The following is an 18,057-nucleotide window of genomic DNA, read 5'->3' on the forward strand; positions in this document are numbered from 1 at the left end:
TGGAAATGCGCCTCTTTAAATGCCTCCGCCGCAGGTTGGACCGCATTTTGACGCGAGCCAAAACCTCCCACACGCAACACATTTTGCGCGCGCAAAAGTGCTAACCGCGCTGTGCGACCACTCATCGTGGCCGTACCTGATAGTGTCGTGTGCACGTGCACGTTTTGTATTTGTTTGTGCATTATACAAATCCAACGCCAGGGTCCGGTCTAGTCGCCGACCACCGGTCACAGACCAGTTGCAGTCAGATCTCCGTGTGAAGTGGTCAAAGTTTGGGAAACAAACTTCCTCCAAGGCACACCGCTAGTGACCGCCGTAGTAGTAGTGTTTGGAAGTTTTGAAAGTGTACTAAGGGTAGTGGACGAGTTGCTTTTTTTTTGGGTGACAAAGTTGTAGCAGTGACTATCACTAGTGAAAATGGTGCGTTTCGACTTTCTTTCGATTTAAAAGTAGCATAGTCAAGATGCAAGCTGCGTATGCTTTCCTCCAGCCAACAATCAAATTAATCCAGTGTTCCAATCAAACCAATTCCAAAGCGCTCTTCCACTATTCGCTAGCTTTATGATGCAATTGTTTAGCTTAAAGAACTCTCTTTAAAAGATCTTGTTACAGTCTGAGCATCTCCAGATACATTCTGTGTCGCCTCGAATTTAGAATTGCGTCCTGATGAAGCCTTCAAAAGAGCCCTTACAACTTCAAGTCTCAAACATTCTCCAAAGAACTCTAAACCTATTCAAGCCTCTCGCCATTCCAGGCCGCCGTCTGCTTCGGGTGCAAGGAAGAGATTAAGGACAAGATGCTGGAGGCACTGGAAAAGAGCTGGCATCCGGAGCACTTTGCCTGCAAGGAGTGCAAGAAGCGCATCGCCGAAAATAAGTTCCACGAAAGCGAAGGGCTTCCGGTGTGCACCAAGTGCTTCGAGTCGAAGATACAGGCGATCTGTGCCGCGTGCCGCAAACTTGTAACCGAGGTAAGTGGTAGGCGGGACGCCATTCCCGTACCTTCCCGAGCTCTGGTTGTGAGGGGGCTGGAAGTGGTTGCACACCACCACCGTTGCCACTGTTCAGTGTTGATTTTCTGTGTTGCACACGGTTTCCATTCCTCGAGAGAGAGAGTGAGAGGAAGTTCTGAGTGATCCCGCGGGGGGGGGGGGGGGGGGGGGGGAATGACGGGTGTTCCGTTTTGGAGATCGTTAGGTGTTTCGGATGTTATTTTTAGTCCGAATCGAGGCGTAATATCGCTCGCCAAGCCATAAACAAAGATCGCTGCCAGGTGACGGAGATCACTGCACCGGATTATTGGAGGTCTGGAGTGGTTTGGAGGAGGTACGGGGCCAACCTACATTCCGTTTTGGGGCATGACCTGTTACATCTGATGCTGGGGTGTATCCCTATCCTCTACTTCTGTATCTGACGCGATTGCGTGTTCTTAAGCCGACGTGTAACAACGTGTAACGCTTCGGTAACGCTTCGGTAACGACCTTCCTTCCCGTTCCAGAAAGTGGTGAAGGCGATGGGCAAGACCTGGCACCTGGAGCACTTTATCTGTGGTGGACCGTGCAAGCAGCAGCTGTCGGGCAAAACGTTCTTCGAGCGCAATGGCAAACCGTACTGTACCGCCGACTACGAGCGGCTGTACGCGCCCAAGTGTGGCGGCTGCAAGAAACCGATCGCCGAGAAAGCGTTGTCCGCGCTGGAAAGCAAATGGCACAAGGAGTGTTTCAAGTGCAAGGTAAGTGCAACGCAACCTTCGGGTGAGCGCCACCAAGAACAATCCGATCGTTACGACCAAAAGAAAAATGAAATCACGAGTGAAATGCACGCATATGTGTATCTGCGTCGGCAAGATGCGCGATATAAAGTTCTATTTATAGTTCGTCCGAAGTGTCGACGATACCTTAAAATAGCATCGGACGCCACTTGGACTGTTCTCCATAATAGCGCACAGACCAGCTGCTCTCACCTGCTGTCAGGATGGTGGGAGAAGGCAGAGTCGTTCCTCTGCATTCACGCTCTCTACTAATGTATTCGCTTGCAACCGGTCACATTCCAGCTCTGCAAGGAACCGATAGGAGCGGACGCCAAATTCCGGGCCGACAAGGAAAAGCAACCGATCTGCGAGAAGTGTGGCATATAGGTGCCTCTGCTGTGCGCTGCTTCTCTTCTGCTGCTGCGAGTTGTTGTTAGACGTAAAAATGTATCGTGTATTCGCGTGTGCCATTTTGTTAAGCGACCTAACCTAACTTGTTACCAACAAACGGTGACCAGGTGTCGGATATTTATGAATATACCGTCCGTTTGAGTATTTAGTGGATCTTTGCGCCAGAAGTGGCCCAGCTAGTGGTGTTAAGTATTATCTGTTTCTTCTTCTTCATCTCACTTTTCTGTATATACAAAATGACTCCGAATCACATCGACAAATGTTGCGCAGGAGAAGGAGATCCTCGCCGCAAATCTATCAAGTGCTATCTCATATTCACGTTGTTTGCTATTAAATAAATAGATAATTTATTGTTGCATCTTGCAGACAGAGCATTGTACCATGTGTTTCACATTCTTTCACCTTTCTCCCCATCTCCCCCTCCTCCCCTCCCACCTTCGAATCCGAGATTGCAGGCCTTTGTTGGGATCAGGCCTGAGTGTCTGACCAGTTTCCGAAAGGCGCAACAGCGGCCCCCCGACCGCGGGCGGGGACAGTGGTGAATTAGCCGAAGATGTTATTGACTAAACTGTTGAAGCCACTGCTAAGCGTCGACAGGATGCCCTCGTCCGAACCGGAACCTTGCGATGCGGTCGGTGGTAGCTGCTGGGGCCGGTACTGGGTCGAGGCGGCCGGTCGATAGTGTTGCGAGCCGTCATTGCGCTGTACGTAATAGGGGAGAAGTGGGGATAGGGTGCCGGTTACATAGGTACTGTTCCGCCCTTAGCGCACGATTCGCCCGGGAGACCGGAAGAGACAGACGCGAAGAGAGAGAGAGAGTTTTGGTTAAGTAAAAACCCAGCCACACACACACACACCCAGTAACTATGTACACATGTTCCAGAAGGTGGCTTCCAGAAGGTGAGCCGGTATATTATGCGTCAAAGAGTTAAGGGAAAACGTGGCAATAACTTGGAACAAGGTAATTTTTTTTTGAGGAGAAAGAACTATATCTCAAGCGTTCCTAGTTTGGCATCGAGTTGCTCGTGGGGTAAGTTGTAACGATTATTTGACGAAAATATTAACAAACGCTTACAGACTACGCATTGGTTGTGTGACTACTTGTGTGACGTCCGCCTGAACGTATTAGATTTGTACGCACCGTTTGTACTCTCTAGAACTCTATACCACAACCTACCCTAGATTATAATGCGTAAAATGGTGGTTTGGCTTTTCGATCCGCTCGGGTTATCTATGTACAAACAATCTGTTACCCACTGGCTCAGGAGCTGAAAATGAGCCGATCTCGATTGGCGGTACTCGGCTCGGGTCCGGTGGCCGGTGGCCGGTCGTACGACGCACCGGGTAGCTGTATGTTGCTGTGTTCCGCATCCTTTACGGTGAAAGAGAAAGAGCCAGTAGTAGATCCAACAGTAGACGTGATGGAAGTAGGATTAGTAGTGGTGGTAGTAGTAGTAGCGGGAAGTGAAGTGGTAGTGGTAGTAGAAGTAGTAGCAGTCGGAGCCATAGCTATCTTAGCACGAGAGCTATTCATCCGTGGACGCTTGTTAGTAGAGGATGCGTGTTGCTTTAACAGCGTGTGCGTTGTACGCTGTTAATTAAAGGATAGAGAGGTTAGTATCGCAAGCTGAACCTGCAGATTACAGTCTACAAAACGAGCATTTTTTGTCTATTGTACATATGCAGGGTGCGTTAGATTTATAGAGACTTTGAGTCGTAAGTCTCGACTAGTAAACGTATCGTCGATGATAGGTATGGTACAGCTACGAAGCGGTGACGTCTCCAGTCTCACCCATGCTACGTACCTTGGACGGTTGCAGCGTCACGTTCAGCAACGTGGGATGCTGCTCCACGATCATAAAGTCCACATCCTTCGGCACGAATCCGTCCGCAAACACCTCCAGCTTATACACGCCCGGCAGCAGTATACGCCAGAACTCACCGTACTTGGTGGTGGTGAACCCAATATCGCGCCCCTTTATTTTGAGCTGTGCCCGCTCGACCGGATTGCCGGTCGGGTCCATGATGAAGCCCTGCACGCCACGGTGCGCCTCGGCGAGAAACTTGATCAGCGACATCTGATTGTCGTCCCAGTACTTGCGCAGCTCGTACGCCGGTGGAAACTTGCAGCAGGACACCTCGAGCGTTACCTCCATGCAACCGTGCCAGACGTAGTTGAAGTCCTGCATACCACCGGTCAGTGGATACCAGGCGGCACCGTTCGTGATGCCGTTCTCGAAGGATGGTGAGGCCGTTTTGCAGGCGACGCCGCGCGACATCTTACCGTGATTGTTCGCGTACGTCAGCGACAGATGCTTGAACACGTCGTCGTCCGGTGTCAACGACGGTTGCGACAGGTAGCTGTGGAAGACTGAGCTTAACGGGAGTCATGTAGATGGAAGAGCAGAGAAGAAAATTAGAATATCCGCTGTTTTGGTCTGTTTCAGTTTGGACTACACTAAAGCTACGCCAAGAAAAAAAAGCCCCCCATTCACACGTGTTAGCTCACCGGCGCATGTAGACGAAGAGCGACAGATTTCTGTGTTTAGAAGGTGTTAGTATCCAGGATGCATTGAAAGGTGAAGGAATGGTTTTGTGAGACAGACGAGAGAGAGAGTTCGGAATGCGTGGTGTGAGAGGTTAGCAAGGATACCTACTGGCATTGGGCGTGTTGTCGTACGGGTAGCTCACAACAAGCGCACCACCGTGCAGCGAACCACTCAGCACGAACTGTATCTTCGAGATCCAATCCTTCACCGCCTCCGTTTCCGGCTGCGAGCGTTTGTTGTTCTGCTTGAAGTAGTCCGGGAAGTTACGGTTCAGGTCGAACCCGCGCGAATTGTAACGCCCTTGGCCACCGTCACACGTGCCCTCCTTCGACGCCGCGTACCCGTCCGGGTTGAGCGAGGGCAGAATGTGGATGCGCGTGTTGTCCAACAGCCACTTAATGTACGGATCGGACCCATAGCTCGACACCAGGTACTGGATCAGGTGGAGCAGCAGTTCCCGCCCCACTGCCTCATTGCCGTGAATGTTACCGATGTACTTGACGTCCGGTTTCCCCAGCATATGCTCGTACGGGGAAGCCGACACTACCAGCACCCACAGATCGCGACCCTGGGCCGATTTGCCGATCGAGTACAGGGCCGTAAGGTTCGGGTAGCGTGCGGTAGTCGCACGCAGATAGCGCGTCATCTCGTCATGGTTGTGGTACACGAAATCTAGCGCACCCACATCTGGCCGATACGCACGCGGATCCTGAGCGACGGACAGGTTGTCGAACGTGTACAGACGGCCATCGTTGCTCGCGCCACGATCGAGTGCGAACAGGGCAGGATCACTGCTCGGCTCGAAGTTACGCTGCTCGGCCTGTTCCGCGAAGGTGGGTACGGCGATGGCACACCACACCACCACCAGTGCTGCCAGACAGACGGGCTGCATTCTGAACCAAACGATACGGGGACGGTTTCAGTCGCTACCTAGACGATGGTTTGCGATGTCTGCATGCAGCGACAGGACGTGGAAACAGATGGAAAAGAGATAGAAGGTTAGAGGTTGACGATGCCACAGAATACTTGATGGTGTATGGCGTACGTCAATTTGTATAAATTGTGCTGATGTGTTTGATCAACTAATCGCCAACTAAAAGCAAAACGTTTCTTCTCAGCTAACACTAAAAGCTCGACACGCTACAGCAAACCGATTGATATGACTGACATGATTCTGCTGCTACCAGTCCACAATTGACTACCATACCAACTCCGTGCGCCGCGCAACAGTAATCAGAGAAAGAACTGCGACTCGTATTCAAATAATAACATACAGTTTCCCAAGCGTTCCAGCCTTCCACACACTCTGGACGAGCTTCTCTTTCGCTCGCCTACCTGTAGATGTACGTATAATAATCGCCCTCATTTTCTGTGCCACCGCCTGACGATCGGTGTCCGCACGGTGTGTCCGAAGGATAAAAAGGAGGACGACGCAGAGGGCGAGATACTGTTACACCCAGTAGCTTGAACTCGTTCCAGCGAACCTAACCACCGCTCGACGCACGGGAAGTCGTGGAGGCCTAACGGGTCTTCTTCCCGCTGAATCCAACGCGCAGATCCCGACCGTCTGCGCGGTGCGGGCGAAGCACAAAGGTGCGCTTTAAACCAAGAGACTTTACGCACCTCTTCAACACCCCCCCCCTCCCCCCCAGCAGTGGATGAATGTCGGAGGGATTGGTGGATGTCGGAGTAGCAGAGACGTCGGCGGGGTTTGGAAGAAAAGTCAACAACATAACTGTTGTTTGCCGAGGGAAGGAGGAACGAACCGCGAGTGTGTTGTTTTATTCACACCCAATCTCCCACTCCAACTTCTGCTGGATGCCTCCACTCCGGTGATGCCCAAGGGTGGGTGGTTTGAAAGGTAGCAAAAGGGCGGGGCAGAAGCCATTGGAGAAGCAATTTGGCACGCATTTCATTCACCTGGCGAACCGGGCGGACCTGAAGCGACGACCGACTGACTGAGCCCTCTGTCCGCCATGTGAATCACACCCCGAGCAACACATCATCACACACCAACAAAGCGGGTCGCTTCCAGCGAAGAAGCGTTGGAATGTATGCGGCCCAACCTGTCCCTCAAACCGAACACGGGATTACCGGTTTCTCCACCACACGGCTAGACCTGCTCCCTCCCCCCTTCACTCCCTCTTCACTTCTTCAGCTGTTCCCGAAGCGTTTGAAGACGACTGAAGTTGAGCCTGGGCGAGGTTGATTGAAGTGGTATATCATCTGGATCGCTGGTGGCGCGCGTGTTGTTTGGTTTGGCGGGTGGGTTTTTCGCTGGAAGCAGCAAACCTGTTTCCTGCTGCCCCTGACATCGGTTCTACCCCTATCTGGTTTCTTTCCGTTCCCACTTTTTCACCATACACACGTACCTTTCTATTTTGGATGTCGCCACCAAGATGTCGAAGGTGTTCGGTTAAGGTCAAGAGAGAGAGAGAGAGTATCTACACGGCAAGGTAAAGGTCAGAGAAGTAACGTCTTTGACCCTCAAGTCTAACCGAGGCTTAACTGGCGAAACTGACCTCGAATGGCGGGAATAACCAACAAGGGGCTTCAGAAATTGGCACTACGCGAAGCGAGATGAAAGTTGGACCGACTCCCAACCCCGATTCTGACACTGGAGAGCCTACAGGAGACTGGACATGCATATATATATACGGCGACTCTACACAATCAATACCTCTCTTGATAACGCACTTGACCCTAGGAAAGAGCACACAGCATCCACCACAGTCCAGTAAAGCGTTGTGCAACTTATTCGCAAAAACCCGCACAACCTTCGCTCGAAAAAAAAACTGTCTGTTTAGTTAGCAAATCGCACGCGAGACCTAGATACACTTTCACATGGAACTCCCCCCACAACTCGCTGCGGCGGGAGGGAAAATTCACACCACTTACACAGCGCCCTGGGCAAATGATGATGCCCTCACAGCGTAAGTAGGTGAGGGAACACGAACACCCTGCTGGTGGTGACGGCGGACACACTTTCCACGCACGTTGTTCGTTTTTTTTTCGCTCTACCTTCCTTCCACACACCGAAACACCAAGAGCAGGCCGAGACCGCGCACCGGTGTACTGCTGTAGAGTTTTGCGTCCACTCGGGCGAACCGATCGTTCCACACTGAACGCTTGATTATGTATTTTTATATGTTTATAACCCGCGAACCGCTCTTGGTGGAGAAGCTTTTTGCTGCCCGTACTCCATACCCATCCCGCGAAGACACCTTCCATCTGGTGGTGGGTCTGGCCGGTTTCCTCTTAAGGGTTCGCAACACGGGTACGATTCAAAGGGCCAACCGATATCGGGGCCGTTAAGCGCCATCGTGACGCGGATGCGACTTCCCTCTGACGTTGGGCAGAGGTGCCAATTATGTGCACTCCTTCCCACAAGTCCTTCCGGGAAGAATTGCCTCCCAGGGCACTATAGTTTCAATATCACAGACAGCTGGCCAAGACTAGCGAGAGTTATGGCGGAAACATGATCTTTGGATTTGGGGATGAAGTGAGCGTTGCTTCGTACAGGGATGTGCTTTCCTTTTCCACCGGTAGTGTGGGCACATCTCATCACTTCAGCAGCAAAAAAAAAACGACAACAGACGAGAGTGAAACTCCCTTTGGACATAATTTGGATATAGGGCTTGAGTTATCGGGAACATCTTCCCATCTTTCGTCATTTGCCAGTACCAGTTGGTGGGTTTAAGATCTTTATTCGTATGCATATTCGTTTATAAGTTATCTAAATAATCATCAAAACCGTTGCCTTAAAAGAGTTTTTAAAAATTGTTAAGTGACATGTTAAAATCTATTAAATCATCAAAATCATTGTATGTCTCCATCATTTGTATTGCTGGGTCGTTAGCGCTAGTGGTTTGTTGAAGAAAAATCCGGTCGTAATAGTTGCCGTGGTCTTAATTGGCTACCTGTTAACTTTAACCCGTTTAAGTTAACTTTATCCAGATTAAACGGGGCGTCAATATTTCCGCTGATAGTCTTGTTAAGGAATATGCACTGTGCCGTCATTCTTCTATGTTCTAATGATTCGAGTCCAAATAGTAAACGCCTTGTCCGGTAGTTAGAACAGGCGACATTACGAGACCAAGGTAACCGATAAAATAATTGTTCTGTAAATTTGCACTGAATGGCTTCTAATCTGACTATTCTATCTTGTTGACGCGGGGACCAAACTTTAAACAGAACGGATCTTTAAACTCTTTACAAACACGAATGACGAAACCTGATACACGTAGGGCTTTGGAAATCGTCCGGTCAAGATGATTCTGAAGCGTTAGCTTGCTTATCGAGAAGTACTCCAAGATCACGACCTTCATTACAACGAGGAACGGATAAGTCGGCTATTTTATAGTCATACATCAGGGGCGTTCTTTTCCTCGAAAACGTTATGACGTTACAGTTAGAAATATTAAAATGCATTTGGTTCCTAGCACACCATACGCTGATTTTTTTAAACTATTTTATAATACTTCGCAGTCGGCTAACTTAGTAACAGGTACGTAGATTTTTAGGTCATCGCGCGTATAGTGATTTGTATGCATCAAGCAGAAAGTTCGCAAATCTAAAGTCTTTCCCGTACAAAATTACAAGTAGTTCTGCCGGATGTGTTATCAGTGTGGAAGATATGGATTCTAGCATTATAAGCAAAAAATATATATAGATGCCCTTCTTGATAGACCGTCACAAAGAAAACATCCACTAAAAGCTGCTCAACATCGTTAAACTTTCCGTCAGCTGATGTACCCAGACAAGTGCATGGGCTCATGGATGGGGAAATGGGAACGTGGATTAAAACTTTTTCTAGGTCAACACACAAACACGAAGCCAGGTTTGGTGCTCCATATCCAATAATTATCTTTTTAAAAAAATGGACATAAATAATGGTAAGTAACATTGCTTTCTACATACCATTCTTTACGACCTAAACAAGACTTCGCCTCGATTTAAGCTGACGGATGACCGCCCGTTATCCAGCGACTTCGGTTTAACGAGATGTCGTGGGATATTATTTACACCTTCATGATACCAGACTTTAACCCAGACTACTGACCCATGGGCGGGTGGTCGTACCTTCACACGGCAGGACCGGGATTCACATCCCATCGAACCCAGACCCCAGGTCCCTGTGTACGCAGAGCTCTGACAACTTTGTTACAGGTAGGGGTAAAATCAAGTCACAGAAGTAGCCAGAAATGGCGGCGGCAGGCCCGAGACACCTCTCGAAGAAAGAAGCAGACTTACCCATGGAAAAGTATGTACGTTGAGTTCCGGATTTCTAGATCGCGGTGGATTTCCTGGACGAAATTACTCCTTCTTCCCACGACGGATGGAAGAGTTTCACAACCAACACAACAATCTCAAACCTTTTTCACTAATCTACCTTCCTTTGGAGCAGTCCTTGAAAGCGGGAGTCCTTGCGCTAAGGCACGGGTAGAACAGATTTTTACAACCCCAAGTACAGCACTTAATTGTCTATCGCGTCCTGGTTGCTTCCTGATCCTGCCTTAACTGTTTACTTCCGGATCAGCGGAATCCGGATTGGGGTTCTCCGATGCCAGTGTTTTTCCTTCACAAACAAACCACAAGGTCACTGATTGGTTTTTTTGGTTTTTGTTTTTGTTTGTTGCGTATGGCGTTAATGGTGTAAAGGGAAGCCCGCAGTGGACACGATGATTGGCAGCACTTGGTTAACTCTGACGCTCAGCATTCCCAGCCCTTACGAGAACTACAGATGCTGCCGAAGCGTATTCGCTTGTTCGGCGTTGAGCTACCACCACAGCTGAGACGGATTGGCTCGTAATATTGTTTGTGATGCTTTTACTGTGGTGTGCGTGCAGAAGTGTCAAGTTTTGGAAAACAATCCGAATACCCAAATGTCAGGAAGAGCGTTGTGTGGGGGTGAACGTTTTGTTATCGCTATTCTCCGTATATCGCTCTCTTGCCCTCGCGGACTCTCTTGCTCGCTCGCTCGCACAACAGCAAGAAAAGTATTGATTCTAGTCGTCTCGGGAGGCGCGTTTCCGGCACACAGCGGGAGTGTTTCGATTTAATCCCCTTTTAATTTTGAAATGCATCTGCACAGCTTTAAATTAGCGCTACTGAATCAAAGTACACACACCGTTTTCGCATACCGCGGTTCGTCCTGTTGTGTTGTGTGTTAATCGGTTGTCTTTCCCCTTCTCCCGAATATTTGCAGTATACTACTCGGTGCTGCTGCTAACCATCTCGCAAATCGTACACACCAGCCACCTTCGGGAGATATGCGAAAAGCGGGACATCTTCTTCGAACCGTTCCGGTGCCAGCTGTACGAGCTGGACGTGCTGGACGAACCGGTCACCTATCTGCTGTACGATGTGAACCCTAGCGAAGGGTTTAACCTGCGCCGGGATGTTTACATCCGGTTGGCGGTGTTTGTGGAGTACCTTCGCAGGCAGCGCGGCTACCGGCGGGCGCGGCTCGTTCTACCGCCCTGGTCGAATCTGGTGCACTGGCGCAGCCACAACATCGACCAGACGCACCTGTTCTGGCACCACTTTTTCGACCTGCGAAGCATGAAGCGCTACACGAACGTGATCGATATGGATGAATTTTTCGCAGAGTACGAACGGTTGCACGGGCCGGACGCGGGCGTTACGCTGGACGCGGTGTACAAGCTGCAGCACTTCGACAACATGTTCGAGCACGGTGTGTTTGTGGACAAGTTCGAGAAGCACGTGTGCCCGAAAAGCCACGGTTACGATGGGGCAGCGCCACTGCCATACTTCGGGTACGGTAACTTCACCACCGAGGAGTTCGCCTGCCTACACTTTCAGGGTAGCGCGATGCTGCTGCACAAGCTGCTGGAAGAGTACAAACCGGCGCGGGCCCAACACGCCCGTTACGTGCTGGTGCTGAACGCGGAAATTGTACTGCACGATCTGTGGGGAAACGTGGACTATTGGGCGGCACGTCGTTCGATGCGCTTCGCCGAAGAGTTGGTCGAGGTGGCGGCCCGGTTTCGGGCCGAATTTCTTAACTCATCCGATCAACAGGATCGTACGGTTCGACCGGCGCGCTGGACGGACGAACGGCCACACCGTACGGCACGCGGCGGTGACTATCTAGGTGCGCACATACGGCGGGCAGATTTTTTGTACGGACGGGATAAGACGACACCCACCATCCAGTCGGCCGCCCTGCAGATACGGGCGAAGTTACTCGAGCTCGGCCTGAAAACGGTGTTCGTTGCGTCCGACTGTTCGCGGATGGAGTTTTACAACTTGAAAAACTATCTCAAACGGTTCCGGGTGGTACGGTTCGTGCCGGAAGGTTACGAACAGCGGCACGCACTAAAGGACGGCGGTATCGCCATAGTCGATCAGATCGTTTGCTCCCATGCACGGTACTTTATCGGCACGTACGAATCAACCTTCACGTACCGTATATACGAGGAGCGGGAAATTATCGGCTTTCCGAAGGATCTTACCTTTAATACGTTTTGCAAGAGCGAGAAGGAGATGAACTGTGAGAAAAATACGGTTTGGCCGATAGTGTACGATTAGGGCGGTCAGTGTTCAAGCGTGTCCTGCCATCACTCGAATAAATTTTGGATTTCGCTTTAAAACTAGCATTCCGTCAACGTGTGATGAATGAGAGAAACAATTATCGACCCCGAAATCGAAAGCTACAAGATGTAACATATTTTATTTCCTTTGCAATTCTGCCTGCAGCTCGTACTTAACTTAAGATTGCTTATATATGCACCTCTCCATATTTTTTAGTCCATGTTTTTCTATCACTATCCTACAATATCATGAGACGTGCCGGAATCGAAGTGCACTTGAATCAATGTAACAATTCGTGTATGTGTGACGCAAAAACAAAAAAACAAAAAAATAGCCCGAATATTGCAGACCGTGGTGTGCAGGACTATTCGGAGCTGCGGTGTACAATCAGATCACGGAAAGTCAGAATGGGCAGACCAAAGACGAAGACGTGTGTTTAAAATGTTTTTGCTCAACCCTAAGGCGGGGGGTTAGAGTTCGCTGGAAAAAAAGATTCGACTGCGCGTCGGACCGGGTGGTAACGGTCAGAAATCGCCCACCGTTTGCGACGTATACTCGTACGCACGGTCCAGGCTCAGCTCGTCCAGCTCGCCGTCGTGCAGAAAGTGTGACTCAACGTGGCTCTGAAACTCGTCAAATACCGTGTCCTCACCGTACAGTACCCCGCACATGGGGCAAATCTTTTTCATACCGCTGGCGCGCAACTTTTCCTGCAGCAAGTTCATGCTGACCTTATCGAACAGCAACGCGTCCGAACCTTCTTCCCGGCCCGTTTGCCCACCTTTCTTCGGTGCTGTCAGCGGTGGTGGATAAAAGGTGGCGGGTGGTTTCCGTGGTGCTAGTTCGCTTTCTGCTACCTCCACCATAACGTCCTTCATTAGCTTTTCCCGCTCGGTTTCGGACGATTGCGTACTGCACCGATTGCACAGTTCTGAAAGTGGAGAAACAAGATTAAGGGTAAAACCATTCTCAATCAACGGCTTTGTGGCCGGAAGCTACCTGATTTAAACCTATGGTACACATCCCACATCAATCGATGTTGCCGGGCAAGCTCCTCCTTTATATCGAGCAACCCCTCCGTACATCGGCTAATGTCCGGGTTTGCTTCGAGAGCGACCCGCAATAGGTCCGCATGCTGGCCCAGATCTACGGTGGACGAGTCGAGAAAGCCGCACGTGTTCAGCAGCGAAATGTCTTCCAGGTTCAGCAGATCCTCCTCGTCCGCGGAACTGTCGCGCTGTAACCGTTCGCGCAGCTTCGGGTTCGGTGCGTGTTTGGTGAACGTGCGCGAACGTATCAGATTTTGGCCCGTTTGATTGGTGGTGGTGGTGGTGGTGGATGGTGCTGTGGTTGCTAGCGGTGCCTTTGGCTGCTGATTGACCAGTGCGGTTGATGGGCCAACGTTCATCCCATCCTCCACGTCGCCGAGATCCTTCGCGATTAGGGAGAGTCGTCGCCAGAGCTGTCTGTTTTCTGTGTCCACCATCGATATCTGTTCCGCCATCTGCATCTTTTGGTGGGTCAGTTCGGCTACGGTTTCCCGCAGCTGGCGTAGCTCGGTTTGCTGCACTGCCCGACTGTCGCGCTGGCTATGGTCGGGTGCGTTGGACGATTTGGCCTGCAGTGTCCGTAGTGTGCCATTCTCCTCCTCGAGCACTGTGATGCGACGCTGTAACGTTTGGCAACGTTCTTTGAGTGTTTGTAGCGCTGTCTGGAGCGCCTGATGCGATGCAGTCTGTGTGTTCGGTTCGGCTGTACTCATAATGGCTGTAGGTACTCCTATAGGGTTAACCTTGCGTTGTAGTAAGTACGCTTTTCCGTACGCTTAGCTGAACATTGACCGATTTTCTCTGGCAAAGGGTATCGCTATCGTGACAAATCAACAAACGATGGATGGTGTGCAGTAGTGTGGATGAGCGCTTGCTCCAAACTTATAGCTTTCATCTGCGGTAGCTTAATACTTACGGGCTGTGGTGGTGAAACTGTGCCAACTAACAATCGAACACAATGATGTTTAAAGTGCATTCGTTCTGCTTTGGTGGTGCTTTGTATCGTAAAACTATTTCTCTCGTCAGGAAACTGCTTTTCAACAAATCATCTGCAGCTGACAGCAATGGGCTCGAACGTCAAACACGAACAAATGCAATTCAAAGCAATTTGGTTTGGCTTTTTCCATTAGAAAGTCAGTAAATTTCTAATTTTGATCCTAATTGTTTGCACTTTTTGTTTTGAGCTTCCAACGAGACGGTCCAAATTCTCCTACAAATAATATTGAGGCAATATTTGCGAAAACCATATGTCATATGTTTTTCACCGGGATGCATACAACTGTCACAGACTGTCATCACCTGTCACGGTACAAAAACACCTGTCACACGCTGTACCGGACGGAATCAAAGTAAACTAACCGGCATTCGGATTTGGTTGGCGCGAGAGCAGTCGTCGAAATTTTTCGCTGGTAATATCCGTGGACGTAAAAAAAAGCGGTGCAAGTTTCTAGGTATAGTTGACGTGTAGGGAACGATGAATATTTACAAGTGCACGGATAGAAAAATGCAATGCATTTGGAAGATGCTATCTTCCAAGCGCATGTTCGCCGATCATCTGGAAATTGCAGAGCTGGGTGCAACACTCAACACCTGCACGGATATCGGCCCGGAACCGAAGCCAAAGCTCGTGGCGCTTGGTGCTGGGGGCTTCTTAACGATTGCTGCAGCTACCCGGTACGTATCGGCCCCTTGCAATAAACCCGGTAGAATGGTAATAATTGATGCAAAACGTTTCCAATCCCATTTCAGAAGTTGGTATTCGTACGGTATAAGCCGATGGCAGTTGGCAGCAACAGCCACGGGTGCTCTCCTGCTCGGAGCAGTGGCGTACAACAGGTACTGTTGCCATGACAACCTGACGAAGGTTACTACGCTTTTAGCGACGCTAAACGCGTTTGACGCTGGGTTGAAAAAGATGCTGCTGTGCATCAACGAAATGGTTTACGGTAACGACCGTATCGGCTATATGCGCGGCAGGTTCGTTTAGGTTTCTTTCTTACCGCTTCAAATTCAACTCTTCTCTCGTCTGCACTATGGTATTCTGCCCCTCAGACAGTTGTTTGGGGAAAGTACCGTTGTCGGAAGGCATTATTCGCTTAAGAATAGACAGTAGAATTAATATTACCCGTCACATTCTTTTTGTAGGGAGGGTCAAAACGATATGCTTCTCGCATGTGTGCGCAACAGCACCAAAGCCATCTACGAGCTGTACGGCTACGTAAAGACATTGGAGGCGAAAATGACGTTGCACGCCGAGTTAGCCAAGATCTACGACCCGCTGGAATCGTTGGACGATTGCGAAATATTTCAGCAAACTGTTCTGAATCAAAGTACAGTAAAGGTAAATCGTGCACGTTTAATAAGACACAGCAGCAGCATACTAACGCTTTGCCCTTCTTTTAGCAATTTTACAACATTTTTCTCTACATGCAATCTCACTGCTTGATGCTGCTGACACTCGCCATCGCTAGCGATATGCAGCTCGACGTAGTAAAGAACGAAACGAACAGTCTCGTCACATGTATCAATCATCTCACCGCAGAGCTGAAAAAGCAGTTTGCACTGATCTCTTCATCGCAGGTAGATAGTTTCGGCAATACGGTCAACCAAAGCCAGACCGTTCCGAGCGATCTGCTCTCCGTGAAGCAGCAGTCATGCGAGCTGACGGCGAAACTGTCGGTGAACGTTCAGCACGCTGTACGGTTGGATCAAACGATTCAATCCATTGCAAGCAAAGAATCGTGGCGCGATCGGTTGCTGCTCGAGGAAACAGCAACCAATCTCGTCAACTTTCATTCGTATTTCAAAACACGCCTCGATGAATGTGACCGTTTGATCATCTCGATCAAAAAGTTGCTCTACACCACGAAGGTGCAGGCCAGCACCGTGTACGAGCAAAGCGCACCCTTGCAGTTTGCGGAAGAAGATTTGTTCGGGAAGCTGCTGCACGAAGAGCGGGAAAGTACACCCAAGGATGAATTTTTCCTAAACATTGGAACCGAGGAGGAAGAGGAAAAGGCAGCAAACGATTACGCGACCGAGATGTACAATCTGCAGCTGGAAGACGAGCAGGTTTCGAAGCGGTTGATGAAAAATCGATTCAAACCCGTGCTGGCACAGCTGCGCGAACGGCTCGTCCCGATTAAGAAGTCATTTAAGGAGCGCGAGCGTGTCGCGTTGCAACTGAAGGGTATTAGTTTGGGGGACGGGACAGATTCGGCCAACGACGAAGCTGCACCGTTCGTAGTGGACACGGACGATGACAGTGAGTGTGTGGAAATGGCAGTTAAGTGTGAGTACAGACGCAGCCAAAACAAGTACAAAGAAGATCGTGATTTTCTTGCTAGCAAATCTCAGTTTTCGCTCTTTGCCAACCCACCTTCCGTGGCTGTACCGCTGGAGGAAAGCATTTTGGAGTAGCAGATTGTACTGGTTGGGTTAGAATTAATCGAATTATTATTACATCGAACCTGGTATAGATAATATTATTTATTACCTTTAGGTTTAGTTTTCATGACAGCTTTATTACACTAAATACTAATAATAATTGTTGAATGAATCAGCCGCATAATTCGGCGCGTAATGACTTGTGATCAAAATTAATAATAAAATCACTATTTTCAGTATTATCCTGCTATTTTTATATTATTTTTACACAATCCAATGTACAAGAAAGGACATTAGGACAAGAGGTAGACAAAGCACGGGAATGGAAGAAAGCAAGGGACGTACCCAAGGGTCATTCTGGGAACGTTTAAGGAAGCGCCTGGCGATGGCGATTCTTGTAACCTATCCGTAGAGGTGACAACCTGCTGGACACCAAACTACGCCGGCGTAGTTCAAAATAACGTCCTCAAGCACAGCGGTTACTCGATGACTGAGTTGCTATTGTGACTCAAACAAAAGTTTGTCATCGAGCCACACATCAAGGTCCTTTACCAGAGTGACTCGTGGGAGTGATGAGCCCCAGAGAGCTGGTAGCTATCATGAGAGTGGCATCAGCGTAGCTTTGAAGGGAGTCTTTAGAGAAGGACACAGGAAGATAGAACTTGACATCGTCGGCATAGAGGGAGGGAGAGACCTGATGCTGTCCGAGATGAAAAAAGGAAACAATATAGGACTGAAAACAGCTACCCTGAAGGACCCCGTTCTAAGCATGCAAGCAGTTGTTCAATAGCAGCCTATGAGGCAAGCGTTCGACCCGTCTACCAGCAATCAAGTGCGGAAACACATCAGAGGACATAAGATTCGACAGGGTGGAGCATCTAGGCATGAAACCATGCTGGGAAGCAAGGGATATGATTGCGAGGTTTCAGAATGGCTGATTTCCAAAGCGTGATGAAAAACTCCCGTACTAACCTACCACGCGGAAAGGTGCGTCCCAACACCACTCTAGAGCCAGCCAGCACGGTTTCCTCGATGAGAATGGAGTTCAGGTTAATGGCGTCAGAAGGGACGCCCGTGAGTCCGGACGAAGAGGAACCAGGTGGGTCTTCAAAAAGAAAAAAGAAACCTTCAAAGAGATCAGCGAACAAGTGAGGATATGGAGCGGTTACCCGTCGGGGTAACCTATTGGCATAGTGCCCAAAAGGTATTGAATGGAGCTAGGATTGGAAGGTGAAATTCGGACCACAATGGTTATTACGAAGGGGACAACAGATGGAGAGGAAATCGTGAGACTGGACTCCAGGAAGCTCCCGTCATGGGCGTTGATTAGCTGGTCGAATATCCTCACATGACAT

The 18,057-nt window shown here is 49.5% G+C and overlaps 5 protein-coding genes across 21 annotated transcripts; 3 read left to right on the plus strand and 2 right to left on the minus strand.

Moving 5' to 3' along the window:
- The first annotated feature begins 12 nt into the window (after positions 1–12).
- Positions 13–2,532, plus strand: LOC118517489 (leupaxin-like). 2 transcript variants are annotated; one of them, XM_036063685.1, is made up of 4 exons: positions 13–420; positions 755–970; positions 1,498–1,731; positions 2,053–2,532. In XM_036063685.1, exons 1-4 carry the CDS (start codon positions 418–420, stop codon positions 2,134–2,136), a joined length of 537 nt encoding a protein of 178 aa, XP_035919578.1. In that variant the 5' UTR covers positions 13–417; the 3' UTR covers positions 2,137–2,532. The 2 variants fall into 2 exon arrangements, with proteins under 2 accessions (XP_035919578.1, XP_035919579.1); XM_036063686.1 differs by having other exon boundaries at positions 48–420; positions 739–970.
- LOC118517482 (carboxypeptidase M-like) lies at positions 2,484–10,486 on the minus strand. 15 transcript variants are annotated; one of them, XR_004908320.1, is made up of 6 exons: positions 9,963–10,480; positions 4,818–5,660; positions 4,670–4,699; positions 3,966–4,531; positions 3,338–3,532; positions 2,725–2,862 (listed from the first exon to the last, which is right to left on the minus strand). XR_004908320.1 is itself a non-coding variant. In XM_036063663.1 (5 exons), the coding sequence occupies exons 2-5, from the start codon at positions 5,599–5,601 to the stop codon at positions 3,422–3,424; spliced, it is 1,710 nt and encodes a 569-aa protein (XP_035919556.1). In that variant the 5' UTR covers positions 5,602–5,660; positions 9,963–10,486; the 3' UTR covers positions 2,484–3,421. The 15 variants fall into 15 exon arrangements, 14 of the variants coding, with proteins under 14 accessions (XP_035919556.1, XP_035919566.1, XP_035919559.1 ...); XM_036063663.1 differs by having other exon boundaries at positions 2,484–3,751; positions 9,963–10,486; XM_036063673.1 differs by lacking the exon at positions 3,338–3,532 and having other exon boundaries at positions 2,484–2,862; positions 9,963–10,483.
- A 66-nt stretch (positions 10,487–10,552) lies between these two features.
- On the plus strand, positions 10,553–12,329 carry LOC118517485 (GDP-fucose protein O-fucosyltransferase 2). The gene is made up of 2 exons (XM_036063680.1): positions 10,553–10,829; positions 10,918–12,329. The coding sequence occupies exons 1-2, from the start codon at positions 10,790–10,792 to the stop codon at positions 12,261–12,263; spliced, it is 1,386 nt and encodes a 461-aa protein (XP_035919573.1). The 5' UTR covers positions 10,553–10,789; the 3' UTR covers positions 12,264–12,329.
- A 39-nt stretch (positions 12,330–12,368) lies between these two features.
- Positions 12,369–14,555, minus strand: LOC118517486 (protein spindle-F). The gene is made up of 3 exons (XM_036063681.1): positions 14,232–14,555; positions 13,266–14,132; positions 12,369–13,197 (listed from the first exon to the last, which is right to left on the minus strand). Exons 2-3 carry the CDS (start codon positions 14,026–14,028, stop codon positions 12,791–12,793), a joined length of 1,170 nt encoding a protein of 389 aa, XP_035919574.1. The 5' UTR covers positions 14,029–14,132; positions 14,232–14,555; the 3' UTR covers positions 12,369–12,790.
- LOC118517484 lies at positions 14,548–16,944 on the plus strand. 2 transcript variants are annotated; one of them, XM_036063677.1, is made up of 4 exons: positions 14,548–14,989; positions 15,065–15,292; positions 15,461–15,656; positions 15,719–16,944. In XM_036063677.1, the coding sequence occupies exons 1-4, from the start codon at positions 14,790–14,792 to the stop codon at positions 16,733–16,735; spliced, it is 1,641 nt and encodes a 546-aa protein (XP_035919570.1). In that variant the 5' UTR covers positions 14,548–14,789; the 3' UTR covers positions 16,736–16,944. The 2 variants fall into 2 exon arrangements, with proteins under 2 accessions (XP_035919570.1, XP_035919572.1); XM_036063679.1 differs by having other exon boundaries at positions 15,065–15,151.
- Positions 16,945–18,057: the final 1,113 nt, after the last annotated feature.

This window comes from Anopheles stephensi, chromosome X (assembly GCF_013141755.1).
Source record: "Anopheles stephensi strain Indian chromosome X, UCI_ANSTEP_V1.0, whole genome shotgun sequence".
NCBI lineage: Eukaryota > Metazoa > Arthropoda > Insecta > Diptera > Culicidae > Anopheles > Anopheles stephensi.